At 35.5% G+C, this 18,648-nt stretch overlaps 1 protein-coding gene across 2 annotated transcripts in view; it reads left to right on the forward strand.

Annotated features, from left to right (window-relative positions):
* The first annotated feature begins 88 nt into the window (after positions 1 to 88).
* Positions 89 to 18,648, forward strand: part of LOC145690847 (putative methyltransferase-like protein 25) — a 121,426-nt gene continuing 102,866 nt past the window's right edge. For both annotated transcript variants that reach the window (XR_014132291.1, XM_081766209.1), the window contains exons 1-3: positions 89 to 676; positions 7,564 to 8,118; positions 12,814 to 12,981. Coding sequence is in view for 1 of the 2 variants with exons in the window: in XM_081766209.1 (XP_081622335.1) it covers positions 89 to 676; positions 7,564 to 8,118; positions 12,814 to 12,981 (1,311 nt within the window). In the remaining variant the exon portion in view is untranslated. The remainder of the gene's footprint in view (positions 677 to 7,563; positions 8,119 to 12,813; positions 12,982 to 18,648) is intronic.

The following is an 18,648-nucleotide window of genomic DNA, read 5'->3' on the forward strand; positions in this document are numbered from 1 at the left end:
TTTATTATTTTTATTGTTATTCTTTTAAGAGGTATAATATATTGTGATTTTATTTCCATAAGTTACTAATTTTATAGTAAGTCAAAACATGCAAATTGAAGTAATTAGAAAAGCATTAGAAGAAGCAACAAACTATTTGAAACCATACCTTGCATTAGCAAATTGTCATATGGTTTCTTTCATTACTCATAATCTGTGGAAATGTCACGTGCCAATAGATATACAAACTGAGGTTGAATCGAAGTCAATGGATGAAATGTTTCAAATATTTTGGCAAATTGGTAAAGAGAAATTTTTAAATGTAACTAGTGATGAGAAAATAACAAGTGACTCAGCATTTTCTCAATTTCTACAGATGTCGTATGAAAAAAGTCTTCCATGTTCTGGATTAATTACTTCTGTTGAAGACTATGTGAATAAGTACTGTTGTAACAAACAGAATACGATTAGGTTAGATCAGTTTATGTCTCCGAAAAAGATGCATGAAGTAGAGATTATGAGCGGACTTGTGGCTATGTCAGTTCAGTCAACTAATGTTAGTCATATTGTAGATATTGGAAGTGGCAAAGGGTATCTGAGTTCTCTGTTGGCATTGTATTATAAACTAAATGTTCTCGGTTTAGATTCATCACAAGTTAACACACACGGAGCACAAGCTAGAACTGAGAAATTGGAGGTAAGTTTGGTATCATCATACTTCTTCAAAATTTATTACATTAAATATAGGATTGTATAACAGTCTAAAGAACTTACTGAATGTACTTAATTGAAATATTCAGCGGACATCCTCCTTTTTCATCGACTGAAGAGTAAAAGCTTGAGCTGAAAAACACATCACATTATGGAGTTACCTACAACTTATCAATCCTGATAAACCATTTAACTTTTTCAGTTTTATCTTTGGTTTAGTGTTAGTTTTAAGCTAACCCTCCGTACTGGTCTAATGGCTGTCGCATACGCCTTTAGTGATCGTGATCTCGGGATCGATTTCTAATGGGAGAGCTTCGAAATTTGAATGAAATAAAACTGTAGGTCCACGTTTCATACAGCCTTCGTGCTGAAGAGGGACGCTAATCCTTAATAAATATATATAAGGTTTTAAGTGGAAGATTTTAGTGTTTTAAACAGCTGTTGTTTCCTTCAGAGATATATACGTATTCATAAGTCAAAGGTACCTGAATTGAAAGATTTGTGTTATTTCTTTTGTAATTAGTTTGCAGTATTGATGAGTTGGAGGGAACTTCATAATTGTGAATTGTTCTGCAGCTTAAGTTTTTCTTCTTCCATTAATGAAGATGAAGGTTGTCCGTTGAAACAATTTATTCAATTAAATAATAGGAAACATTGGAAGAGTTGTTTAAACATTAAAATTAGATAAATTCTTAGCACACTACTTATAGACAAAATGCACAAGACAACCAAATTATCGTCCATCACCTTACTTTTAAATTATATATGAAGTTTTTTTTTTTTTTTTTTTTTTTTTTTAATATAATAAAAGGACGAATATTTGTCGTCTGGTGGTGCGTCGTGGACTTGTATTTTGCTTCTTTATTTCATGAACTTCACTTTGCGTTATCCAGCAGGCCTATTTCTGTAGAGTATTTTTTGAACTGCTACTATCCCTCTTGTTTACGGGAGAGAGAATTATTTCTGCACTTAAAGTCTAAATTAGATAGATTAGTGCGTTTTTTTTCAACTTTTTTCTAGATTTTTTCCCCCAACTTTTACGGCGAGAACCCTATGGACCCCATGGGAGTGAATTGTCCCATTCACTGTGAATTCTCGATTTTTTAAATTTATGTTGTATTCAGTGATTTCTAGCTATTGTAAAATTTCACATTGTTTAGATTAACAGTGTACCAGATAAAATATACCACATTCTTACCACGTTATAAAGGAACATAAAAAATTCAACTTCTGTACCGTAGAGAACTTCTCTCGTAATGTATCATCGAAAATTCTGGAGATCGTATTCAACAGGTATCGCTATAAATATACAGAATTGCTTTGTTGTTGAAAATTAGAAATCGCTTTTAGAATCGTACTTCTTTTGTTTTGTGAAAAATCTTAAATATCTTTCTTGGAAAGAAATAAGTTTCAAGTATATTTTACACTCTTACTCTATAATTGACAATCTTCGCTCTTACTATTACTGAGGGTGACGGTGGCTTAACGGTAGAGCGCTTACCTTCAGTGTGTTCGGACCCTGGCTCAATCACCGGCCAAGTAAGTTTGTGGTGGACAACTTCGTGTCCATGGTTTTTATCGGGGTAACCCCATTTCCTCCCACATTCTCATTCCGTCATTCACTTGTCTTAATCATCCGTCTCCATTAACGTAAAGGGCATAATCGTGGAACGTTGAACTAAAAGATTTCATTTATTTTAAATATTACTGTGTAATTTGAACTTTCAAAAAGTGTAATTAGTGAATATGTGAGTAGTAGTTGTGTTAAAATTCAGAAAATCAGCTTTTGGTAAATATCTAAATTCGCTCATATAAATCTGCAAATGGAAAATTGGCGCGAGTCATAGTATATCAATCGTTTTGCGTTATTTAAAAATTCTCTAGCCTTGTCCTATATGATGCTTAAGTTACTAACAAATAATGGCAGATATTCATACATATCTATAAATGTTTAGATCGTATAAACCTAAAATAATAATAATATCGTAAAATAATAATGTGTAACGTGGTGGTGATTTGATTTATACATCCTATATCTTTTGTAGGCTGTTGAGACTTTATTTCTGTCGGGAATCGAATTGTGGACTAAAAACATTGTAAATGATGGTTCTAATTTTTAGGTTAACGAATTAAATCAGTGAGAACTAATAATAATAATTAGACCGGGTAGTGCTTGTTGCTTTTCTCTTCAAAATCATCTGTTGCTGCAACTGTTTATTTAAGTAACTAAAGTTTAAATCTTATAGTCATATATGGGTGATTCCACAAAAAAGGGAAATTTTCTGTCACGGGCATTTCTTCAAACTACTACTAGAAAGAATCATCTCATTTTTATTTTGTTTGGTAGTAACCGTCACAAAGTAGGTATGCCATGTATAACAGTTTGCAAATATAACACGAAACATACGTAAAAATTAATTATTACCCAATTTCTCAACACCGTGGGCTGTCACAGACTACAGTTGACTGATTTTAATCAATAAATTACAACTGAAGTCGCAAATCAAACATCATTTAATGGTAATTAAATGGAAGAGAACACTTCAATGTTTCGGTTTTCTGGAAAGTGAACCTTTATAACGATTATTTTCGAAAGCTTGACTATGCTTCGTTTCTGTCACCTCTATTTCGTCTCAACTCCATGGCAATAGAAAAAATTGTCATTGCTCTCAACAGATAGCATGGTCGTCCACATTGGCAACACCCACAAGAAGACAAGGCAGACATGTTTGACTGAAGAACAGAAAAAGTTGTGTGCATGTGTTAAAAGCTACAGGAAAAATATTTTTGTGTGTGGAAAGCAGGTGCGTATATTAATTGATACTCAACACCATGGTATATATTACTGAATGTATTTGTATGGTATATACCTTCTTTCCCTTGAAAAACCTACGCTTTAACGTAGAAAATTCGTACACAATTACTCATATGTACTGGTTAAAAAGTGGGCCGGTAAAGATATATTATATTCGATTTTCTCAACTCCATGTCCATTTGAAAACAGGAATCATCGGTGTTGAGACAAGTTCACGGAGTTGATAATCCTATAGTGTTTGTTATGCTCATGCTCTTCCAAATATTTGTTCTTTCAATATATTGATAGAAATAAAGCTCGTTTATGGTCTATTGACTAGTATGCTCGCCTTTCGTGTGTGGTTCTGGGTTTGTTTCCCGGTGGAAGCTAAAAAATTAATGGTGTTTACTTCGCACAGTGAGGCAATTGAAAAACTCATTTGAGTAGAGATGTACTGAAACCTGATCGCGCAGACCATCGCAACAGTCGTAGGAGCCGACACGCTGACCACGTGTCATTCACACTCAAAGGCCGGCTGGTGGGTCCTAGCCCATTTAAGGAGTATTTCGCGGAAGTTCAGATTTGGGGCTGTCAGGTAGCCGGAGGTAAAACTTCAGTCAAGTCAAGATGGATTGTGTCTGTTTTTAACCTATTGAAGTCTCAATCTTATGATCAACTAATTGTTTTCTTTTCAGGGATTGTCGAAGAGTCTGAGGGCAATATACGGACAGTCAATTTTATGACGCGGATCGGGAGGAATTTCTCCTGGCCTACTAAACCTGACGTTTAAAAAGCGTTGGCAGTTGTCATTCTGTGTAGACTAGAATAGCCCTTCCCTGTTTCCTCAAGACATTTCCTTCATTGGAGTGGAAAATGAGGGCTACTTAACAAAGAACATTGAATTATCCAAAGAAAACAGAAATGATGAGTGCCTTACACTGTCATTTAGTGTGCATTATACAGGGCGTTTCAAAACAATACCGACAACGTTTGGGAGGTGATTCCTAACACCAAGATAAGATAAAAGGTATAGACCAATCTGGGTGCACAAATGGTTCCTTTCGCAGTTATAGGCTGCCGAAGACATGAAAAAAATGAACTTTAAAGGTCCATAGCATAAAACTATGGGACCTACCGTAGTCGGGTCAGACTTCACTTAGGAATTAGTATGTGCGCTATCCAAATATCCATGTTTCAGAATCTTGCGGTACTTCCACAACAACTTTTATAGAAGTAGTTGGTGAGTACTTCAGGTTATACGCCCGTAGTCAAACTCCCTCTAAAAAATTGCTTCGTGAGTACCTCAGGATTCTGAAACATATTTTTGGATATTGCACATATTAGTTCCTAAGTGAAGTCGTGACCCGACTACGGCAGGTCTCATAGTTTTGGAGCTATGGACCTTTAAAGTTCATTTTTTTTCATGTTTTCGGCAGCCTATAACTCCGAAAGGAAGCATTTGTGCACCCAGTTGTCTATACTTTTCGTCTTATCTTGGTGTCAGGTATCAGCTCCCAGACGATGTGTGTATTGTTTTGAAACACCTTGTATATATACCAAATATACAAATACAATTACCAAGTGTTGAAAAAGTATTGCACTTCGGACGTGTTGACTTGATCACACAGAGAAGACAGACGCTTTACATAAGCTCAGAAAACAAATGAAGTAGACAATAGACAGGTTTAGTGACTACTTCATCTGTTTCGTAAGCTTATGTGAAAAGTTTGTCCTCTCCATATGATAGTCAACATATTGAAAGCGCAATAATTTTTCAATATTCGATAAGTGTATGTGTATTTCTTTTTTTCTTATTTACGTTACACACACACACACACACACACACACACACACACATATATATATATATATATATATATATATATATATATATATATATATATATATACTCAATTTTGAAACCTTCATTAGATATATTTTCATACGTTTGCAGTATTTTCTGGATTGTTTTTTTGTATAACAAATTACGTGTCATCTAGTTTGTTGGAATTTTATTCAACATAAGGAGAATAATTCTAACTTACAAAAACTATTGGAAAATTATTTCAATTTTTATGTAAATTATAAGCTTAATCACTTATAAACCAAAACTTATCACCCAGATGTATCACGTTTCTCAACTCCACAGCAATTTCCAACTCCGTGTTAACTAATCTCAACTCCGTGACCTATGGTCTCAACTCCGTGGGTGCTGAAAAGTTTATTATTTTTTATTTACTACACCAATAACGATTCAGCTTTGCTGAACACCTAATTAACATGTACTTAGTAGTAGTAAGTGCATGTGATATTTTTGTCAAAATAGGCGACCATCAACGGAACAAAAATTTTTCAAGTGAAAATTTCCCTTTTTCCTGGAATCACCCATATATATATATATATATATATCTTCCAGTCATCTCTTTGGATTCTTAGACATGGATGTTATATTACAAAAAGTATGGAGTTGTTACATCTACTGCAAAGTGGCAGAGATGATTATTCGGCAGAATTACACAATATACGAATACAGGATGTCCCACAAAAATTGATACGACTCACTGTCTACCTACCTTTTCACGGAAAAAACATTTTGCATTACTTCATATTTGGATTTCCGAAAGTTACAGATTACAAAAGCATGTTTTACTATGTTGTTACATCTTATGTAAACTGCCTATTTAAAACTTTTGGTTTATAACAAATGCATTCGGTTTATGCTGGACGCTTATTCTTCATTACATTCCCAATGGATCCTGTAGTCCTCCATTTCTTGTACAGATTTTCACTTCTACTGGTTGTGGGAGGTTTGATACGAAAGTATTTCGCCACAGACATTTCTTTATTCTCTTCAATGGAGCCTGTTTTTGTGTAAAATTGCACGATACCAGTTCAGCGTTCAATTGCTAATTGCACTATTTCTTCACAACGATTGCTTTTTAACAATTGCATCTCCCTAGAAGTAATGCGATATTTCAATGTAGCGAACTATAAGCAATGAGGCCAACATCTATTTATTTGTGAACACCAAAATGGAAGTTAAGCGTACCGGTTTTAAGTGGGACACCCGTTAAAGTGACTATTTAAACTTATGATCTGAAATGATACACTCTCATCAAAAGTTTCGTATTGTAATTGAGTGCATACTTGAACTGTGGGATTTGTAGCTTTGCATTCGTTGAAAGATTGGATTCTTTAGAGAATTGGAGGTTTACCACTGTTGTTTATACTCGTTGACTTTCCATTCCTTTTCAAACCCATCCCGAAATATTACAAACCCTGTATCAACCTCGTTTACTATTTTCTTCAATGTCTTCCCTTATTTTCTGCAACATCTGTAGGCATCGTAGGTAATGTATGGTTTCGTAGCCGTTTGCTGGTGTCTGTATCTACTACTGTTTCGGTGTCCTTTTCGCGTTTGAATATTTTTCTTCGAATTTTCGTATGAATCAATTTCTTGCGTCTCTAACTTCATTAAGAATGACGCAATCTTCGAGCAGTATTGTAATTGAGTGGCAAGTACATATTGATGTTGGTTAATTATTCAACATATAAAATTATATAAATTATGAATATAGAATGAAATATAATAATATACAATGTGTGTGCTGTTAAAACATCGGGGTCAGAGGCGTCAATCTCTACTCCTCTGGCTTGAGATGATCTGTATATATATTTTCATAAATAATATAGTAATGTCCTAATGAACAAAGTGAAGTTCTACTTATATCAGTTAAGAGTCTGCCCTCTCCATCTCCCAAAACAAAATCTGAAATGACGCACTTAATCGAGGTTCGGCCTTAATATAATGTATGGTCTTCACCAATGACATTAAGAAGTTAGCAATAATGTAAGGTTTTGGAAAAATGTTACTTCTGGGAGGATAATATAAAAATGTACCGTAAGAGAGTAAATAATAATCCTATTTACATTGAATTAGTACGATACAGGATCCAATTGCAGGCTTTTGGGACGCGATATGCCTTTGAGGTTCCCAAGCCAGAGGGTTAGAATTAAATTAAGTTAGTCATATCATCGTAATTTGTAAGTAAATTTAAATAATACGTGTGTCATTGCAGAGGATGTGGAATGGTTTGTGCAGAAGAGCAAATGATCGAGTTCAAGGACGAACCCCACCCAGACGAGGCAAACATCGGAAATTGATGAATGGACAGCAATGTAATGTGAAACTAGAGGAGACGACCAATAATAACGATATTGGTGCAGGTGATCTAGCATTGACTAAAGAAACTGCTTTAAACTACAAACGTGTCACAGCTTTCGTGACGGAGAGGACAAACATCACTGATTTGGTTCAGCAGAATTTCGAGGGAGAGGAGATCCGTGATTTGGGCATTGTTGGGTTACATACATGTGGCGATTTGGCATCAGCCTGTGTGCGAATGTTTGTTCACAGTGTCCAGACATCTTTTTTGTGTAGTGTTGGCTGCTGTTACCATTTGATAGAAGAGGAGTTTTTCCAGAGTCCGTTTTGGGCACGTGTCACTCCGCCACCTATATGTGATTACGGATTTCCAATGAGTGATTACCTAAAACAAAAGAAATTCTTTCTGGGACGAAATGCAAGAATGCTAGCATCACAATCTATACATAGAATATCTTGTAAAAACGAGGTAAGATTCTTTTCTTTCTGAGTTTAAACGTAGAATTAATTTTGTAAATAACGTGGTAGGAGTCTGATTATTATAGATTGATATTGGCCTCGTCGATTTTTTATTGAATTGAATTAAATTCATAGAATCTATAATTCGGTCATGTTATTACTTATAAAAGATGCTATCGGATTTTTTAAAAAATATATGTTCTGTGTTCTAGGAGTGTAATATGAAAGGAGCGGAAATATTTATTGTAATATTTCACAACGTGCTCTCTAGATCAAAGGAGAGTAAATGAGAACGAAATTCAGGATGGACAGGGAATATCCTGGGAAAATTTATGCACACCATGTTTGTCTTCTAAAGTTTTCATGGCCTTAGATTGAACTTGAGACTCGTCTTGAGTCGAATTCGAGATGATGGTGAGCAACCTTACAGCACTTCCACTGGGTTGACCAAACTTTACTACGGTGGCTACTTTATGCCTTATGGCCATTTAAATTGTGACACTGCACACAAGAGGCTATCATTATCACTAAACCTCAATACTCTCTTTTAGTAGTAGTTCTAAAGTCTGAACTTTTATATTTTGTTTCGTCATTTGTTACTGTACCCTAGAAGTTAAATCAAAATTTATATTGTATATTTTTCTAATTGTGTTACAGTTTTTTGGTACATTTTTAAAAATATTTAATGGTGTGAGTGATACTACTAACTGTAAGAAGTGCTGTTAATTAAGAAAACTCTGAATATTAATACGTAAAGTAAGAGTAAGCAGAATCACCAATGAGTGTTTCAGTGAATTCATTAAATGTTGTTTGTTGTAAGCAGAATATAATACAACTAAAATTTTTAAAAGACTTACAAGATGACAAATATTTATTTCCAGGATCGCATGACGATAAATTCTTTTATTTGCTTTGTGCTCATCAAATGGATAAAGAATTGTTTTGTAACCAAGTATATTATATGTGACAGTTTATAGCTATTTTGATATTTTAAACACATATTCGAATATCTGTTCTAAGTAGAGATGCAAAAAAGCCGGCTTTTTTGAATCGATGGTTTTTTCACATAAAAACCCGGCTTTTTAGGGAAAAAAACGAGAATTTTGGAAATTTTGGTTTTTTTTCATTTTCATGATTTTTCTATCTAAATAGCTTTCTTACAGTGTATTCCATAGTAGATAAGAATTCCATGACCTAAATGCCATATTTCACTTTGAAATTCACCATCAAGATGAATGGAGCACATGTTTTACGAATTAAAGCTAACATGAACAATGTAGTATTTGAGGGCAATTTTAGAGGCTATTTAACTTTATTTTAACTTTTGAGTTATCGACATTTTTTTCTTCTCTAGATCATTTTAGTTTATCATCCGTGTTTCATTTCCAAGAGCTTAGTACTCTAGCTTCTAGCGCAAAAGTTAAATTTACGTTTTTCTATATATCCGTCAAAGCGTACGTTTTTCAATATATCCGTCAAACCGTACTTCCACATTTCTGTTATACTGTAGCTGTGGAACGATTTAGCAATAATTTTCCGGATACAACCGTGAATACTAATTTATATAAATATTCAGTAGTGGATTTAGAAAAGTACTTTGCGAGGGTTTTCTCTGATTGTTTAGTTTTCTAAAATGTCCTAATTTTATTTGGAAGGAGTTTGAAGTTTATGAGTACAGGCATAACTAATATTTCGTTTCGTTTATATATTTAGCGATAATCTTCCAGATACAACCTTGAAGATCATTTTATACTGATAATCAGTAGCGGATTTAGAAAATTATTTTGAAAGGGTTTTTTCTTACTAATTTTTAGTTTTTCTGAACATTCGTAATTTTTACTTGACGGGAGCTTAAAGTTTATGAGTAAAGACATAACTAATAGATATTTCGTTTGTTTTAGACATTCCGTAATTTTGGGGAACAGGCTTCAGTCCGAAAGACCGCCCTCTAACCTTCGCAAAACCGTCACTGCTGGTAATTAGTAATAATAACAATTTAAAAACAATAAGCAAGGAAATCGGCCAACTCACAGTACACGCACTATTTCTACTTTACAGATGGAATTAAGAAAAGCTTTGTCAGAACGGTTGAATGCTGGGCTGAATCCCGGACTTCCCGCTAGAAGCGCAAAAGCTTTACTCAGTCATGTTTGTTGTGCAGTTGTATTTATCTTAAGTTAAATGTATTCCGTAGTCCTTCCCTTTTTTGTGGTGGCGGTGGGGGGGGGGGGGGGAGGAGAGTTCCGTAATGAATTGAAGAGTGTGAGCCAAGAACATGGTAACCAACAAATTTTCAATTGCTGAGTTTTGCAGCACCAGATAGACAGCAACGCATACCGCTTCGTTTAATCCTTCATGTATAGTCTTATGTGAAAAATCAGCTTTCCGACTTTCAAAATGGATTGTGCAGCAGAAAATCTGTAATTTCTTAACATAGTAAAATTGTGGGTTACCATGTTCTTGCCTTACACCCTTCATATGTTGAATCCCTCTTGTTAAAAATTCAGAAAACTTGAGGACTGAGTAAACCGTGATGGTGGTTATATAAAACTGTAGAATTTCAAGAATATACAAAACCAAAAGCTCTAGATGTGCAGCCTTTAAGTGTATCTTATAAATCTAAGTATATTTCTTATGTTTTATTTTAATTTTATTTTGTTCCAAAAAGAGGGTATGGAATATTTTAAAGTAAAAATACTACATAGAATTTTGCTAGTGTGAAGTGACTGTGTATTAGAAGTAGTTTACACCAGCTGTTTTTCTTCTTTTTTTAAAAAAATAAACAACTGGTTTAAACCAAAAAATAAAAAGAACGAAAATTGCGAATCGTGTGAACTTCATGGTGACGTTTTCAGATATCAAACCATCTGCATTAGTTTTATTTCCTTTTCACCTTTTAATCAAGGTGTCCCATGTTCAATTCTCGGTCGAACCACATGCGTAAACAAAGTAGCGGTTCGGATGTCACTTTAAGCGAAAGTCTTCTCCTTGATAACCTAGGCATTACATAAGTATGTTAAGCCTGAACATACGAAACGAAACCAAATTGTATATTTCTGCATGCCTGAATGGCTATTGTTTTATAAAGAAGCCAAGGTTGCTTAAATATATTGATAGAAATGGACAAAATTTATCGATTGCCTACGTAGCTTCCAACATTAGCTTGGATTGGACTTTCAGTGATATCTACGTACTAAATTTGTAATTTAATATCTCAGTTTTAGTGTACTGATTATGATACGTTGACCTTTTAAATTTTACATGCAAAGCAATAATAGAATTTTTCCGTTATTGTTTTACAATTAGAGTAGTGACGGGATTTTCCCGATGGCTAGGGCGGGAGTTTCCCAATTTAAGAAATTTACAGACCGGACTTCTTTAAGCTTATGTGACCTCTTCCAGCATAACTCTGTTGTTGCATAATAACACCAAGGCGAAACAAACTTATTTCTGTCAATATATAATATAAATACATAAAGCAAAATACCTAAATCCAATAAACCTGGTAAAAAAAAAAAAAAAAAAAAAAAAAAAAACTAGTTTAAACTCCCCCAAACAACGGTTTTTCTTAGCATTTTCAAAAACAACCATGGTTCTTGCCAACCCTGCTTACTTTTGTATATAGGAGGTTAAAAAAATCTTATTATATACATTGGTTAATTCTTTGGAATTCATAATGTAAATATGTTGAGAAGTAAAATTGTTTGAAATATCTTTTCGAAATTCATGGTTTACTTTCGAGGTTTTATATTATTATCGACATCAGTCACTAATTAAATGACTTTTTGTGTTATAGAAAAGCGAAACAAAATCTGCTTTATGAATTTAAAGCAGAATTTTGAAAAAAAAGCCCAAAATTTCCCAAGCAAAAAAGCGAAGCAGAAAAAAACGAGTTTTTTTCCCCCAAAAAAGCCGTTTATTTTTTCCCGAGCCCTTGCATCTCTAGTTCTAAGTGTTTGTTTTTAAACAATATTTATATTTTTGGGGGGCACGGTGACTCAGTAGTAGAGCTCTTACCTCTAGTGCGTGGTCTTCCTGGTTCGATCCCCGCCCAAGTAAGTTTGTGGTGGACAACATCGTGTTAATGGATTTTCTCGGAGTACTCCCATTTCCTCCCACATTCCCATTCCACTAATTCTTCCATCATCATTCATTTGCCTTAATCACCGTCTCTCTCAGCTCAACAGTGCATAAACGTGGGACTTTAAACTGAAATATTTCATTTTCAATATTTATATTTTCGTATCTATTTCAGATGTATTTTCTGTTATTTACTAAACTTGATATTCGCTTAAAGTTTGAGGTTTACGAAATAACTTCAAACAAGAAATCAAGAGGAAAAACCGAGATCTGTATAATGAAATAAAATTTTTGAGTTTTACGTCCAACACTTATGCCGGCTAAGGTAAAGGAGGTGGCAATGATGAGAAATGAATGAAATAGTAGAATGAATAAAGTGGGAGGAAACGGGAAAACTCCGAGGAAACCCACGCACACGGTGTTTGTCCACCACAAAGTTCACTGCGCGAGCTGGGATCGAACCAGGGACCCCATGCACCAGAGGTGAACGGTCTACCACTGAGCCACCGCTGCCCCTAGATCTGTATAATAGGAGTAAATATAAATAGATTAAGTGTGTCGATCTCTGTGAGTAATGGATTTTTTTTTTATCGTGATAGGTAATATTTGTTAATTTTCTTTCTAGCTCCCCAGTAAATCATTATTTTATAGAGCGTTGCTGCAGCTGCTGCTTCAGAGAAAGTACGACCATCAAGAGGTTCCAGAGGGACAGATTGGACGATTGGGTGGAAAATGTGGCGATTTTTGCTCTTACGTTAGAAAAGCTTTGGAGAAGTTAGGCACCAAGATTGAGGTTTGTACATGGGTTTGTTATTCATAAGACAATATACATTTTAACCTATTACATCGTGTCATATATAGTTTCTGGTTCTAAATTTAAGAAAATATGTGCTATATTCATCTAAATTCAAGAAAATTATATTAATCAATTACACTTATATTAGAATAGTGCATAATATATAGGACAGTTTCTCTTAAATTGACAATACACGTTGCACATACTTAGGTAGTGGTTTTATGAGAAATGGCGAACAAGATGTGTTCTGGAGAATGCACAACACAGTGAACATACATATTTATGTGATGATTATTACTTTATGTTAGTGAATTGGAAACATTTGAAATGTGGTGTGTATGTTTGATTGTCCCAAGTAACATTTAACCCAAGAACATTCAGTATTCGTAAAGTTTCAAGTTGCACGTGGAAGAAACATATTGCAAATTCAAAATGGATTGCAGTAGACGTGCAATGATCCAGTTCTACTGTATCGCACGCTGATCAGATGGGTCAAGGGTAGTGCTACCTAATCTATGGTCCACGGATCCCCTAGGGATCTTGAGAGATTGAAAGGGTGGGGTGGGGGGAGATCAACGTGACGTTTTATTTTTATTAAATGTTATCTTATTTTGTTACTCATGCATTCGCCTATGTTTAAACCAATTGAGAAAAATATAACACTAAGATATAAAAGAAGAAATAACAAAATTACAAGGCTGGAAGGCGCATCGTTTAACACAGTAGGTGAATATTGAATTCATAATATTAGCCTAAGTAGTATAACCGTATTTTTTCTAATACCCACTTACAAGCAGTATTACATTGTCATAAATGACACATATAGTGTTGTAAAATTGTAATTTATCATTTTATTTTTATAATAAGTAAACTTTATTTCTAAAAATATATTTTATTTCATTGGGGGCCGCGGATAATTAACAGTCGGTACAAGGGTTCCGTAAAATCAGAAAGATTGGGAAACGCTGGGCTAGGAGATTTCAAGGTGAGTGAGGATCAGCCGTCAAATCTACATCGTCTGGATGCACTTCACACGTTGCTGGAAAATGACCAATGATGTATAGGTATGTAAATAATTAGAGATATATTGAACATTTCGTCCCATCTGTGTATCAGATGTTTACAGAAGATTTGGGCATGCTTAAAGTATCCGCAAAATAGCTATCATATCACTTTACTGGCCTGGAGAAATGGGACATAACGGAATTGCGTGCGTTTCACCGTGAATGTTTTGAAAAATTAACATGTGGGGAGGAAGAGGAAGGAAGGTGACTCAAAGCAGAACTCTGATCTGTAGTGCGAGAGATCCCTGGCCACGCGAGCTTGTGGTGGACATTAACGTGTCCGTGAGTTTTCTCAGTGGTCTCTCGTTTCCTCTCAAATTCTCATTCCGCGAATTATTTCATAATTACTCATTTTCTTTAGTCACCCGTCTTCAGCGTAGGGAGGTATAAACGTGGGACGTAAAACTAGAAATTTCTTCCACTTTCACTGGTATTTGACTACCAGGAGTTTATCCTTTGTTGATGTAGAGCTTAAATTCTCTTTTCACCACTTATGTTATATGAGACGCTGACTTTCAGCTTAACATAGAATCAGAACCACTTGATCTCCTATCCGGTGTCAAACGCCAGTCTTGCGGCGAGGAGCTCATCAAGAGCTTATCTTTGTACTAGGTGTTTTAAGAGGGACAACTGGTAATGCTACCTATTATGCTTATTTTCTGAAATATCATATGTACCTTGCTGTTAGGTAAAAGAGAGATATCTTCTTCAATTACAGAAGTTGGTACCATTGTCCTCCATAATAAGGCTAAGTGCTGTACTCATGTGAATACGGAGCTTACGTGTATGAGTGTGGGTAGATTGTACTAGAACACTTCTCTTGCTCTCCGGAGATGAGTCCTTAAAATTATGATTTGTTTCCAAAAATGAAAGACTCACTTCAAGAGAAACGCTTCCGCCATATCTCCAACACCATTTCTGTTGTAGGGCGCTATGTTGGAATGCTATTACAATATTATGTACTCAGCAGCACACACCGTCTGCCAGGTGCTTGGAAACATACAAAGGTCATTCCGCAAGCAGTAAAGTACTAGAAACATAGAACTGAATTACACAATAGAATAAAGCAAGTTTCAGCTTGATTTGCAACAATTTACTCACGATGTTTACCAAAGCTAACCATCTCAACTCTTTACAATACCTCGTCCTCTTTCCTTTAAAGCTTTCACTTATATTTCTTTCCCAATATGTTGCAATAGGGCTTACGCTTCTGGTCCTAGCTTCCGTCTTTGATTCTACATCCAATATGAAAATTAAACGTTGAAATCGATGGAAATAAGTTGCGTTGCTAGTTTCTTACTATTTGAAGTTTACTTTGAGGTTGTGTCATGATTCCGTGTAACTTTAAGTATAAGACTGACTAACGTCAACAAGCTATATTAATCACTGGAAGTAGGACAATGTTACATTCTTCAATGACCTAGCTTAATATGACAAATGGTACATATTTATTTCAATTGAGTTTCGATACTGATGATGTTTTGCATATCCTTTACGAATATTTTATTATTGGTACGCTATATACAGACGGATAGCACTTTGTTATGTTCCCATTACATTTACTTACATTTATGCATATGGACAATGGATGCGCGTGTATTATTCCTTTCGGGTACGTTGTGTATCACAATCTGTTTAAGTCAGTCCTTTGGATAATTTGTGGCATCTTATCAATAGCTATTTAGAAGATACGGCAGTTGTTATTTCCGTATAAATTGATGGAATAATTCGTTTCGGCATGCATTATTATGTACAATTGGGAACCTTCTAGATGTTTTATCATTAGAGATCTCTTCAGGTAGTAGGTTCTCACTTTCTGGTGTTCCATTCCTGCATATGTGTTTGCGAGGTTCACACGATCTGTCGTCACCGGTATACCATACATCATGTAAGACGACTTCTCTGTGGACGCCTCATGCCCTGAAATTTGTCGGGAAAAGGAACACACGGTTGACCACGCTATAGCCATGACAATTTAAATAGGGCGTGATGCTTTTCCATGAAGGAACTGAATTTGGATGGTTTTGACAGAACGAAATGTTAAATACTGACAGTCATTTTCTCTCCATTCGTTATGCACTTTTGCCAGCGATGAACAAGAGCGTGTATGCCACGTTCTTAAAAATAGGAACCTGCAGGTTCGAACTGTTTGGCAGATGTGGTAGGACAGCCCAACCAAATTTCACAATAAGGTCCATGGTCACAACGCTGGTATGGGCAACGTTATCGTGTTGCAGGAGAAAGTCTTTCTTCTTCTATGGCCTGACTCAAACTCATGCAGTTCGGGCTTTCAGCTTAGTCAGTGTCTTCTTGTAGCGTTCTCAATTAAAGTTTCTCCAGGCTCCACAACATCTGCAAGAATCATACCGTGCCAGTCCCAAAAGACGAAGCACATCACAGATGGTTGTGTCTTGAACTTCTTTTTTGATTGAGAATTCGTATGTCGCCACACCATGGACTGATTTGAGGATTCCGGATCACAGTGCTGACCACATCTCATCCTTGGTGATGATGTTCTTTAGGGAATTTTCACTGTCAGCCTCTTACTGATCCAGTATGCCTTGATACATGTCGATGTGCTGAGTTTTCGTGATTGTCTCTAAGCATCCCTGAGATCCATCTCGCACAAACTTCGCGATAACCCAGGTTATCCAACATCTTTTCCAAGATATTACAGTCGACATTCAACTGTGTACACACTTTCTTGGTCGTATTCCACCGATCAGTACGAATTAGTTGATTGAGGCTCTGTGCTTTGTGAAGAATGGGTAGCGCAGGTACACTCGGGCCGTGGCTTGTCATGCAGATCCTTTTCACCACTTCTGAAACGCTCTACCCATCACCTGACTGTACTCATATCCACTGTATTATCGTCTCTGTAGAATTCAGCAAGCTTTGGCGATTGTCGGCAGGAGCAATTTGTCCAGCAGTCAGGAACTCAGTAACACACTTCTTTTTCCTACTCTCCTCTATGTCAAAAGACATCCTGCTCACTATTACGCTGCTGGTATCTGTCAGAAGAGAAAGAAAATAGTATATTAGCAGGAAGGCTCTAGCTTTACTGCAAGCCAGCAACATCCAACACAGACGTTAAACATAAATACAATAAATAGGAGACAATACTGAAGCAAAAATAATGTTTCAGCAGTAGCAGCAGCAGCAGACGATTGCATCAAGGGACTATAGATTAGCCACGTTCATATTTTATATATAGCAGATGCATTGCCTCTTCAAGAAAAGCAAATATTGAGTAAACTTAGGCTGGTGATTTCCGTTTTTGGTATTTTATAGAGAGGTCCTGGACTCGAATTCGTTGTCTGGTTAATCTTACTGACGTTTTCCATGATTTGGAAAATGTGGATATGACACCTTTAAATGAAGGGTTTTAACACTTCCTTTTCCATTGTTATTGATAGTATTGATTGATGATAATTTCAGGTCTTGTAGGCTGTATCTGGAAATTTAATATAATTAGGGTGTGCACAAAGTATTTCCTTGGTTTAGAAAAGAAGAAAGTAATATAATTCAAACTGCGTAATATAGAAACGTGCTATGTTTACTGCATGCACTCAGAATAGCATTTTTCTTCTTAAAAATCTGATTAGAGAATTTCCATATGTACTCCATTAGTTGTCTTCAGAACATTAAGTCAGTATGCATTTTCTGTTTATGCTTCTTCAATATGTCCTCCCTTACTGTCGCTGTTACACACTTTATTTACTTATTTATTTGTCAGTATTATTATTATTATTATTATTATTATTATTATTATTATTATTATTATTATTATTATTATTATTATTATTATTATTATTATTATTATTATTATTATTTTCATTTTATTTATTTATTTATTTTTAAATGTGCGAATATTGTTACAGGCGTTGCATAAACCCTGTCCTTAACATAACTCTAAAGGAAGAAGTTAAGGGGTGTTATGTCTCGGGATTGTGGCGGCCAAAATATTGGTCCCTCTCGCAAGTTTCATTGGGAAAGGTACGAACATGTGCCCCAGTGTAGATGTGCCCCGATCAATTCCGGAATAACATTTGATTTATGTTATTGTACTTAAGGTGCTATACAATTCACCGATGTGTCTGAGAATAGCCTGCTGTAATGGTAGTTTAGTGCAAAAAAGAAGTTCCAATGATTTTGTTGTCCATTATTCCGCACACACATTAACTTTTGAACTATTTTTTCATGTTCTAAAGCAATAAGTGAGTTTTCAGAACCACAAGTACGGACATAATGTTGTTTACCCTACTCAAGGTGTGAAACATTGCTTCGTCCTAAAAGCACATTAGTTTGAGATTGTTGATATTGTCAATTTCCTCCAGGATGTTACAGGTGAATCTCATCTTCTGTTAGAACTTTGGACCTTACACGCGTGTATATGCAAGCTTTCGTGTAATTTTTAACATTGTGGACTATGACATATCCACTATAACATACGGAACCGCGGTGGCTCAGTAGTAGAGCGTTCACCTCTGATGCATGGGCTTTTTGGTTCGATCCGAGCTCGCGCCACGTGAGCTTTGTGGTGGCAAACATCGTGTGCGTGGATTTTCTCGGGGTTCTCCCGTTTCCTCTTACTTTCTTC

The sequence above is a fragment of the Thermobia domestica genome, chromosome 1, assembly GCF_964235325.1.
Source record: "Thermobia domestica chromosome 1, izTheDome1.hap1.1, whole genome shotgun sequence".
NCBI classification, from domain to species: domain Eukaryota; kingdom Metazoa; phylum Arthropoda; class Insecta; order Zygentoma; family Lepismatidae; genus Thermobia; species Thermobia domestica.